General features: G+C 34.7%; 1 protein-coding gene across 1 annotated transcript in view; it reads right to left on the minus strand.

Annotated features, from left to right (window-relative positions):
• Nucleotides 1-2874: 2874 nt before the first annotated feature.
• Nucleotides 2875-12379, minus strand: part of LOC132546957 (uncharacterized) — a 30665-nt gene continuing 21160 nt past the window's right edge. Inside the window, exons 27-36 of the mRNA XM_060210686.1 lie at nucleotides 11836-11938; nucleotides 10744-10926; nucleotides 9945-10121; nucleotides 9022-9139; nucleotides 8602-8654; nucleotides 6293-6337; nucleotides 5991-6152; nucleotides 5050-5150; nucleotides 4105-4319; nucleotides 2875-3509 (exon numbers count right to left, since the gene is read on the minus strand). Coding sequence (XP_060066669.1) covers nucleotides 2875-3509; nucleotides 4105-4319; nucleotides 5050-5150; nucleotides 5991-6152; nucleotides 6293-6337; nucleotides 8602-8654; nucleotides 9022-9139; nucleotides 9945-10121; nucleotides 10744-10926; nucleotides 11836-11938 — 1792 coding nt within the window. The remainder of the gene's footprint in view (nucleotides 3510-4104; nucleotides 4320-5049; nucleotides 5151-5990; nucleotides 6153-6292; nucleotides 6338-8601; nucleotides 8655-9021; nucleotides 9140-9944; nucleotides 10122-10743; nucleotides 10927-11835; nucleotides 11939-12379) is intronic.

Raw genomic sequence — 12379 nt, forward strand, 5'->3', positions numbered from 1 at the left:
ATCTGAGGAAGCATTTACAAATTGAAGTAAGAGAAAACACATAACTTCATCTTTTATTTGAATGGTAGTATACCTTACAATTCTTTGAGATTGCAAGTGGACTTTTAGTCTCCAAGGTTTGCTATATAACCTGCATGCAATGTTTTTATTTGATTTATACACCATTCTTATGATGACTAAGAAATTGAAGTCTGGAGTTGTGTCCCCTGATCAAGACCAGCCTCAGTCCCTATAAATGGTAGGCTGCTACATTTGCGTACACACTAAGATTCTTGTCTTGTCTCTGATAGATGTGCATTGTGTGATTGGATACTAGGATTTTTTTTGTCTATTATCATTTTTCTTGCTGATTCTAATGGTCTACTGCATTTCTTCACATTATTTTTTTTTCAAGTGTTTACCAGAATACTGTCACATCATAAACAACAGTTTAAATAAAACTGTTCAACAATTTACCAGGAATGATTTTTTTCTAAAAATGTTAAAAAAAAAAAACCCAGAAAAACCAGATGATTTAAATGAATTTGCAAAGATAACAAAACAAAGTCAAAGTGAGCATAAACTTTATCTGTGAATAACAAAACAAAATATAACAAAAACATAGAATCCATCCAAAAAGGATGAGTAAGAATCTTTAAATATTATATTTTATTTACATCTTTTATAGAGAAAAACAACAATAAAAATAGGAAATATCAGATTGTTGAATGCTTGTCAGAAAATGACACAGAATCAATAACACATTTAGACTTGTTTAGTATGTCACCTACACAAACATTATCACACAGATATCTATATTAAGATTTCTTCTTCAATGTTTGTCAAACATTTGACCAGCTAACAAAACGATAAGCTGAATGGCTACAAACATGAAGCTGGTAAACACAGTTTTTTTTATCTAGACACAAAGCTTTCAGCAGAATCATTATTTGGTGATGAAGTGGAAACCTAACTTCCAATCCAGTAGCTCTGTATAAATTCTGGTTCTGATTCATGGCCATGATAAAGTGAAACGTAACACTATTTCCTTTTTAATTCATTTTTTTTATGCCAATTTGTTTTTTTTCTAATCACCCTGATTCAATCATATAAACACATAAATAACAAAAAACGTGTGGGTGGGGAATTCAGGGTGGGGCAGGGGGTGGTTCACTTCAACATGGCCATGCTCAAAGTCACTCCTATAAACTAGGGGTCAAATCAATTTTTTTAATTTGAGAAATGATTCCCAACTCTCAATGATGTTTGAGAAGAAGTCGAAAATGTGTTTTCAAGATGGCAGCCATGTTGGATTTCGGACCAACCCGAAATTAACAAACTTTGGTCAGGATCATGTCACGATCATTTCAGGTAAGTTTCAGCTCAATGAGACATGTAGAACTTGAGAAGAAGTTGAAAATGTTTAAGACGGACTACGCCAGACAAAAGGCGATCACAATAGGTCATCAGACCCTTCGGTCAGATGACCTAAAAAGTGTTCCTATCAAAGCTTAGATAAAAATAACATCATATTGTACACGAAGATCAACGAAGATTCCATATCACAGTAAAAGATATATAAACTACAAATATAAACTCAAGACATATCAACATTCAGATTTTTCTGTATCAAACATACAATAAACGTATTCAGAGACACATAACATGGTGTTTTGAATAATTTGAACTGTTTTATCTAACACATCAACCTGTCACATTAAAAACGTGATGACACAGTTTGACTACAGTCCTAGTGGAACATCATATTCTATAAATAGAGCAATTCCTTTTCAATGTATCAATTATTATTCTGAACAAGTCAGACTTGTTGGAATAACATATGATTTACAACATCAGAGACCTCATAAGGAGATAGAAATGAAAACCATTAATTTTGAAATACTTTATCACAAAAAAATGATAATTGAACGAAAATTGAAATATTTCATTTATGAAAAATATCCAAAATACATGTACAAAGAAATAAACAACAAAGTTCAAAAATATGTTAAGAAAATATATTAATCTGAGCATTACATCTTTTTTATGATTATTTTCTCACAATCAAGGTTATAACCTTTGAACCTGTAACCTCATTAACCTATTACTCTGTGTATCTTTGACCTTGTAACGTTCAAATTTAATCAATAGATCTATTAGGTACATTTCGTGATTGTACTCACTTGTGAGAAATCTAAAAAAATCAATGAAGTAAAAATACCCTGATAAAACGGGTCCAATGTGAACACAGAATGTTGCACATAATATCAAAATATGTAAATCTGAGTAAATATTAAAAAAACAATGACCATGAACATGACCAAAAATAAAACTGTAAATGGATGGTCAGAATCGTTTGGTCTGGTCCTGCAGCTGCCACAAATATGAGTTCAATCAAATTCATTGGAAAAAAAGTTTTACGAAAAGAACACAAAGAAGAAAAACCAATCAGCATCAAACATCATCTTAGACCTTTGTCTAATGATTGTATATACCAAATGATGGGCTGTGGACTGTATACTTATGGCCTTAGAAGGCTTTCATGGAGTTACCCCTAAACTTTAAAATCCGAGGTAAAACACCAATTCTTATGATGTGGGGAACAACATTAGCTCGAAAATACTTGTAACGATTGAGCAGTAATCAAACAATTAAATTGTATATTGTTGTTTACTATAATACAGCTATTTAATTACATTGTGTATTGTTGTTTTCTATAATACAGCTATTTAATTACATCGTGTATTGTATATTGTTGTTTACTATAATACAGCTATTTAATTACATTGTGTATTGTTATTTACAATAATACATAATTGTATAATTATAGAAAGTTTATTGCAAAAATGTATTGCAGGTGAAGTAAATACATTAGCTGATTGTACTAGCAGTATTTTACAACACTACACATGTTTTACTCTTGGCTGGTGATGGTTGTTGATCAGAATCCTGTCCTTTATCTCCCTTGTCTTGGTCCAGTGTTCTGGGCTGTGTAGAGGGAGCTGCTTCTCTCTCCCTAACATCTGGCTGTAGAGAAGAAGTAGCTTTTTTGCCCTGAAGGTCAGATTCGGGGTGTGGAGTGGCTGTCCGACTGCTGACCAATGGTATTGGATCAGGACTAACAGATTTTGAAGGTCCATCTATTGTCATCTGATCGTTTACATCTTTATCGTGTTTTCCCTCCTCTGAATACTCATCAGGAGACTCATTACTTCTCTTTTTTTTCTTCTTCTTTTTCTTCACAGATATCGAGTCATCAACATCTTGTTCTGCTGTTGCATCCTGGGAATTTGACGCCTTAGAAAATTCTTCCACTTCTTTTGAATCGTCCTGTTTCTTCTTTTTTTCTTTCTTTTTTTCTTTCTTTTTCTTACTGGTTGTAGAGTCCGTTGTTTCCTCCCCAAATGTTGGATCCTGGGATTTGATTTCTGACAAAGCTTGGAGTTGAGCTGCTTTGTTCAATGAAGAGTTTCTGTGTAACAGTGTTTTTTTAATATTTCTCACGACATCATCAACCCCAGCAATCATATCTGGAATAATAGCATATCATTTCATATTATCAAATTATAGCTCAATTTCTAATACTTATTGGTCACAACAAATCCTGAATGCTTTTTTTGCACAACAATAAGATTACAGCTATTACATTGCCTGAACAATTGGCCTTTGAGGTATGGTAGTATTTCTCTTGTGAGGACAGCTATGGTTTACATCCCAAGGATGTGACATATCAAAATCATAAAAAACGTTACTCCTTGTGCGACACCCAGCTCTTCATTGGATGATCAGGGAAGCAGAAAGCAGTATAATGAAATGGGAGAGATGTGTTACTATTGTGTAGAGACATCTGACACTTAGGAAAATTGACATTATCAAATGAACTTTAAAGTTGGCCTTTTACAATTAGACACCTACGACCCAAATGCATTTGAAAATCAAATTAACAGTGGCAACCATAAGTATTTACTGGTAAACACCCATTATTTGACCACAGATTAATTCAACACAAACAACAACAAAAATATATCCGGAAAATGGCCAAAAAAAAAAAAAAAAATTTTTTTAATTCTTTTCATTTAAAAAAGCAGTACTATATACAAATTATGAACAAAATGCAAATTTTACCTTTCAATTTTCTTTTTGCTTTTCTGTTGTTTTTGAACTCAAATGGATTATGTTTTGTAGCCCCATTCCTCATGTAATCCAACATGGCATCCAGCCAGGGTTGGTTGGCCACCATATGCTTGACCTCTGATACTTCCTCACTCAGAACCGTAACCTTCATCAGGGCTGAATGTTCTTCACACAGCCAAATTATCCTTCCACTGGGCAGACGACATCTACAAAACATTGATTCAAAGAATTTTGGAAGATGTAGATCCTAATTGAAATTCTATTCAATGTATTTTCAGTGTTGCATAAGAGAGGTATGTACATGTGCCATCGCCAGTAACAGATTTGTCCATTTATGATCAATTTTCTCCGATCGACCTGTCGACAACAGAGCATCAGAGTTTCCCCCTATTCTTCCTAAGATTTAAGTATTAACTTACACCCAGTGTTAAGGTCATCGTCATGAATAAGAGTTACTATCAGTATTCTTGTCCCCCCAATCTCATTCCCCATTTCCTTGTATATTGCACCACTTTTGATATGTCTGTGACCATCATCAGACAGCACAAATACACAGTAAATATTTATACATCTGTATGTAATCTCTGTGAACATTAGGCTGTAATTGTACACAAAAATCTATAAACAACAATTACATTTACCTGAAAATTGACAACATAATGATGAAGAAAATATTTATTACTGTAAATTTATGGAAATTAAAAACTGTTATTGACCTTAGCCTCTATTGTAGTGCCAGCCTAACAAAGAGCCAGTCATTATAAATACAATGGCTTGTTTCCATGTGTTAATTACATTACCCAGATAGAGAAGCTGGAGTCATTTTACACAGAACTTTTCCATGCAGTAAATATAACATTGAGGTGTTTACAGCATCTTCAGCTTTACAATCATCACTAAGAGTTGATATTTTATTCACACAGTTCTCATTCTCACCTGTTCAGTTTTCCTTTTTCTCCCTTTGTGTCCAACTCATGAACCTTGACTCGAAATTTGTGATAGGAGGTCTGGAAACTGTCCGAGCAGATCATCGCGAGCTTAAAAAGACATGGAATATATTCATACAGCCAGACTGAACAAATTTCTGAAATATTGTATTTGATTAAATGCAGACTATTGGTCTAGAAGGTATTTGATTAAATGCAGACTATTGGTCTAGAAGAAGCTGACCAAAGTTGTAAATGTTCTATGTAAGCCTATTTGAAGTGATGTGACCTGTCATGCTATCTGTCTGTAAGGTAAATAATCTGCCATGTGTACATTATGATGGTAGTCATGGTTTCTTATAAAGCTGGTTTGAGGAAGTTTTCAAGTAATAACCTTTAAAAGTATGATATGAAAAAGGAAAATCATGTGTTTGCGACCTACTTTGACAGCTTTTGATAATCATTTCAACTTCAGTCTTTAGAAGTGATAATTATTTAGCCAAGAGTACAAAAAAACATCACTGTGTTTTTTATTCCTCCCACTCCCAGCATTTCAATCCATAAATCTTACAAGAGTCCTCAATCTGATATGGGTAGCAATGTATGTGAAGATGGCCTAAGGTCTTCGTATAATTAACTATAGGAATTGCCAAACTGGTATCCATCCATTTCCATTCATTCTTAAAGTTTTTCTAAACTGAAGTCTATCTAACATCAAACAGAAAAAGTAGGTTACAGTGACCTATTTTTCACATTTGTATTACACTGTATAATATGTGTATATGTGACACTGAGTTCAGTATGTCTCTTTTGATTAAACATTTATTAAAACATTTTCACAGATTTACAGAAATAGAGGGCGGATGAACAAATCAAACACGCCTCACCAGTACTGGAACAAGAAAGTGACACTATTCCCTAAAGACATATTACAGAGGAGAATTGTCTTACCTCCTGTATCCTCTTGAGACAGCGTTGTCCTTCTGCACTGGTGAAAAGGTTGAGGACAAAGCCTGAGTTGTGCTCCATCACTACGGCAACCCGAGAGAGGTAGGGAGTGAAATCTTCCAAATCAGTCCTATATGAGTCTTCATCAACCACATCTGGACTTCTCTGAAAATTGAAATACAATAACAGTCATGCTTTGATGATTATAAGTGGCTCATTTCTCCTTTCAGAGGAATAATTAAAGTTCACACAGATTTCAGGGTCACTGATAATTTTTTGTAACAGAAAAGTCTATACTGACTTACCTTAACAGTGCTTAACACTATAGGGTCAGCCACACTGTGCCAGCCCTGCAGAAAGAACAGTGAAATGAGTGATATGTGTTCAAACAAAAACCTTCACTAAAAGAAAAACAACATCTAAAAGGAAATAATGAATTGTTCCAATGCAAACCAAGCGATGATTTTTATGTAAATATGACATCATGTACTGACCAGGACATTGGAATACTGTCCCTTTGAATCAACTTTGATCAAAAGAGTGACGACATTGGTTTGAAACAGAATGAGATGTAAAGGGATGAGATGGATAGGTAACACTTTGTCTTAGAACAAGCAACACTTAGTCTTAGAACAGGTAGCACTTAGTCTTAGAACAGGCAAAACTTAAGTCTTAGAACAAGCAACACTTAGTCTTAGAACAGGCAACACTAAGTCTTAGAACAGGCAACACTTAATCTTAGAACAAGCAACACTTAGTCTTAGAACAAGCAACACTAAAACTTAGAACAAGCAACACTTAGTCATAGAACAGGCAACACTTAGTCTTAGAACAGGCAACGCTTAGTCTTAGAACAAGCAACACTTAGTCTTAGAACAGGCAACACTTAGTCATAGAACAGGCAACACTTAGTCTTAGAACAAGCAACACTTAGTCTTAACTCTAGCAACACTTAGTCTTAGAACAAGCAACACTAAGTCTTAGAACAGGCAACATTTAGTCTTAGAACAGGTAGCACTTAGTCTTAGAGCAGGCAACACTTTAGTCTTAGAACAGGCAACACTTAGTCTTAGAACAGGCAACACTAAGTCTTAGAACAGGCAACACTTAGTCTTAGAACAGGCAACACTTAGTCTTAGAACAAGCAACACTTAGTCTTAACTCTAGCAACACTTAGTCTTAGAACAAGCAACACTAAGTCTTAGAACAGGCAACATTTAGTCTTAGAACAGGTAGCACTTAGTCTTAGAACAGGCAACACTTTAGTCTTAGAACAGGCAACACTTAGTCTTAGAACAGGCAACACTAAGTCTTAGAACAAGCAACACTTAGTCTTAGAACAGGCAACACTTAGTCTTAGAACAAGCAACACTAAGTCTTAGAACAGGCAACACTAAGTCTTAGAACAGGCAACGCTTAGTCTTAGAACAAGCAACACTTAATCTTAACTCTAGCAACACTTAGTCTTAGAACAAGCAACACTTAGTCTTAACTCTAGCAACACTTAGTCTTAGAACAAGCAACACTAAGTCTTAGAACAGGCAATACTAAGTCTTAGAACAGGCAACACTTAGTCTTAGAACAAGCAACACAATGTCTTAGAACAGGCAACACTTAGTCTTAGAACAAGCAACACTTAGTCTTAGAACAAGCAACACTTAGTCTTATCTCTAGCAACACTTAGTCTTAGAACAAGCAACACTAAGTCTTAGAACAGGCAATATTTAGTCATAGAACAGGCAACACTTAGTCATAGAACAGGCAACACTTAGTCACAGAACAGGCAACGCTTAGTCTTAGAACAAGCAACACTTAGTCATAGAACAGGCAACACTTAGTCACAGAACAGGCAACACTTAGTCTTAGAACAGGCAACGCTTAGTCTTAGAACAAGCAACACTTAGTCTTAACTCTAGCAACACTTAGTCTTAGAACAAGCAACACTTAGTCTTAGAACAGGCAACACTAAGTCTTAGAACAGGCAACACTTAGTCTTAGAACAAGCAACACTAAGTCTTAGAACAGGCAACACTAAGTCTTAGAACAAGCAACACTTAGTCTTAGAACAAGCAACACTTAGTCTTAGAACAAGCAACACTAAGTCTTAACTCTAGCAACACTTAGTCTTAGAACAAGCAACACTAAGTCTTAGAACAGGCAATATTTAGTAATAGAACAGGCAACACTTAGTCACAGAACAGGCAACACTTAGTCTTAGAACAAGCAACACTTAGTCTTAGAACAGGCAACACTAAGTCTTAGAACAGGCAACACTTAGTCTTAGAACAAGCAACACTAAGTCTTAGAACAGGCAACACTAAGTCTTAGAACAAGCAACACTTAGTCTTAGAACAAGCAACACTTAGTCTTAGGATTGACCCTAAATGTGACATTATATATAGTTATATCTTCACTGGTGAAACAAGGGAGGAATGTAGCAGAACTGGACTGTGGGTCCATTGCTGGTGAAAAGGTAGCTTAATGAGTCAAGCTTAATTGGCAGAGCATTTGTCTAGCATGTAGTTTTAATCCTAGTGGAATTGGTCACAAAGTAGTTATGAATTTATGGACAGATAATCTGTATTGATAAGCTTGAGTGATTATTGTTTCTTACCTGATCACATTCACACAGGGTATGGACATGATACTGTACTGTTCTCTCAACATCTGGAAATGGAAGGAAACTAAAACTTACTCATGGGCAATGTTATTTTTTAAATATTTCAACTGCGTACAAGCTAACAGATATGAGATTTTACACTTATAACCAAAGGGTTTTCTCTGTTAACAATTTCTAGGTATGATCTTAAATTCATTTACAGGAGTGGGTCTAGTATTTTCTATTTTTTTTTTTTTTTTTGTATTTCTGGGATGTAAACACCATCATAAATATCCATCTTCATATTAACTGATAAGAGGACCTCTCGTTTCAAAATTTTAGACAAAGCTTTAGTTCAGAAAAATTGAAAGGTCTGCGAGATCATGAAAAGCAATCTGGACTGATTCAGCCATAGATCTGTCCGCAATGTCTCACCTGAAGATGTTTCTTCAATATCCACCACAAACAGTCGAGGGTAGCTCCCAATATCATGTGTACTAGCATGTTTGGAAACCTGTCTTAATAACTTCCGTTGAGCCAACTCATACATTTCCTGAAATAAGTAAAAAAATTAAGACTGAGCCAATTCATATAATTTTCTGAAATGAGAAAAAAAATAAAATTGAGCAAACACCCCTAATCCCTACTTGACAACAGAGCCAAATATCTCATACATGTATCAGTTAGCATATTTAATGGAGCCTTGGTCTTTCAACAAACCCATCTATATCATCGTAATTCAGAAGAAATGGTAACAACATATTTGAACAAGAAGGTGCAAACAAAATTGATTATATCGGATTGCACCTCCTTGTTTGTATGTTTATATGATACGTAATCACTCAGGATACTTAAAGGTCATGATTAACCAAATACACCACTGCGAAGAAGCAAGGCACTGGCTCTTGTCCCCCTTTTCTGAATATCTTTTTAATAAGCCTACATCCTCAGCACCAGGGGTATAGAAGATAATCTATTTTTAGCATATGATAAGGTTGATTACCTATGTTGCATCAGTTCAAACTTATTCACATCTTTATGTATAAATGTTTATGTTACTAGTCACTGCAATGTCCTATACAATTTACTCTTCTAAAGTTACCAATGAAATGACAAATACCTGTATAACATATTTTGTTTCAAATCTTGTGTAAATCTTGTGAGCAGATTAGTATAACAATGCTATTTTCTTATTCTCAGCAACTTCAAACTCTAATCCTCAAAACTTTGTTCATCTCATAGCTCAGAGAGAGAGAGAAAGATAAAAAAAAAAAGAAATTTGACATCAATTCTTAAATGTCCAAAAGCTCATGATACCCCTTTATACATCACAAACAAAGTCCCACAAAAAACAGTACCTGGTAAGATATCTGATAATTCTCCTCAGTCTCGTCCTTATTCACCTCCGAGTCCATTTCTTTACTAGGTAAAGGTTTCATGTTGTCCTGGACAAGTCGAAATAACGTTTCCATTGTTTCCTCATTGGGGTTGTTCTGAAAGTTCACTTTGGGATAGGTAGTAGCCAAAAGCCCAATCTAGAAAAAAAAATCACAAACTACTATATTTTAAGCATTTAATAAATCTTTTAAGTCGTAATGTTTAAGGTAGAATGGTAAAAGTGACAGTAAAATTACTAACAACTTCTATCTATGGATTGTCTCTATCTCAGATATCTGATTTCAACAAACTATTTTATCTTGCATCTACTAAGATATATTCATGTCTACAACAATTCACATCTTGCAGGAACTGAATTAATGACAAATCTTGAGCTCTGGCTTCTGAAATGAGTAAAAAATATAAAGAGATCTTTAATTCTGCTAAAGGGATCCAAAGTACAAATCAAAATGACTTTGTTATAAGCATCATAGTAACGTATTGTCTCTAACAGAAATATGTCTGAGATCTGAGGTTTGTGGTTTAACGCTCCCTAACAATGGCAGTCCATGTTACTCATGGAACTTGTAAACAGGACAGTTTGGGCTGTCATGGTTCTGTCTTAGACAAAACACTGTACCCTTATTGCTTTGGATAGCATGTGACCAGTCTTCTGTATGTTGTTTAGTGAGGTACCCAACAGCTACTACAACAAGACTCCGCATTAAAATTACCCTGGCTGTTCATGGGGAGATAAACCCAGTAAACAGTTCTAACTACCTCAGTGTTTAGCCAACCAGTCCCAGTGCCAACCACAGCTATGACAATAGGCAGATTGAGCTGTGTAGCAAATTTCATCTCCCTCACACAGGTATCAGATTTAGCATACTCGTCTGATACACAGGCCACCATCACACGGGCTTCTGACAGACCTTTGGCAATCCTCGCAAATAACTGGTCATTCTGTTCGGGAAGAACAAATTTCAATATGATTGCAGGGCTTCATTTTTCGTTGTGTTTCATGTTAACAAACTGTCAATCACTAAAATGAGCAAAACATGTACAAAGTTTCAATGTACGTAAGTTAATTGATAAAATAAAACTACATAGAATAAGATTGGTTTCATCAGACAGGTAAATTCTCTCATTACAAAATAATGTAATATCATAAATTTTTGTGGGGGTTTATTTTCCTTTACTTTGCGAGTTATCTTATTTCAGCAATTCATTTTTCCAAGACATTATCAACAGTTAAAAGTTTACATAGATGTTCTGTGCACGTGAATTTTGTGAATACTGTTTATTCATAAAGTCAAATAAAAAAACCTAACAAAAACAAATGATTTCAATATCTGTGACCGCCACTAGTTTACCTTCCATTAATATATCATAGTTAAGGATTCTAAATTGCCAGAAACTACTATCAAAAGTGACAATTCCTGCTAGTAAAATTATTAGCGCCTGAGATACTTCCCAACAAAACAAGAGGTTCAGTGGACCTGTCTTCCTCACCATTTGTAAGTTATCAACAGAAAGTACTTAAGTACGCTTACTTAAAATCAGATAGTGAAAAATGTCCGCATTTCAGACTCAATGTCTTGCTTCATGAAGCTTTGAAACTTTTATTATAAAGAAATCAGATCCATTCTCGGTTAAAAAATATTGAATTACTCTCTTCTTTGATCCAGCCCTTTCAATAGGTAATCCTTTCCTTCAAGCAACAAATGTGATTAAGGAACCAATTCCCACTGAGCCAGGCCAAATAAAATATAAATTGAATATAAAGGTGATTATCAAACTAGACATCACTATGCACCACACCAGACAAATGAACCTTTCAGCCTTTACATAATTTGTTGAAATGATACTGACCACATTGACCTGCTCCACGTCTAACCAGCAGCATATTCCCCGACTGTCAAGGTAAGATTTGATTTTTCTTGGGTCACCTTTGCCCACAGCACCCGGTATAAACCTGTGATAAACAGTTTTCAAACACCAATAATTTTTTTTCCTATGTTTTTTCAGTCTCTGTCTTGCTGTATAACTGAAGAGATTTCTATACATAATCTACATGTAAACTGTAGGAATACTTTTTGTCATTATAAGATTTCTATCATGAAAGGTTGTCATTTATAGAAAGTTTACATTATTGTGGTTTTATCAAAAGCCGAATGAAAACAGGACATTATTTTCACAAATGCAATAATACCGATCACGGTTCTCTCAATTTTCACACATTGTAGAATCCTTATTTCACAATTTCATTTGTTTGCAAAAATATTGCAAATTAGAGCAACTCTTTCACAGTGTTAACATATGAGCAAGTTAATAATAGAACTTATGATGGAAATGAGGTCAAATACATGTTAGTGGTAAGTAGACCCTAAGACAAGGTACCCTACTTCCTCTAAAA

This window comes from Ylistrum balloti, unplaced genomic scaffold (genome assembly GCF_031769215.1).
Source record: "Ylistrum balloti isolate Yb309-2 unplaced genomic scaffold, AGI_CSIRO_Ybal_v1 Utg369924, whole genome shotgun sequence".
Lineage (NCBI taxonomy): Eukaryota > Metazoa > Mollusca > Bivalvia > Pectinida > Pectinidae > Ylistrum > Ylistrum balloti.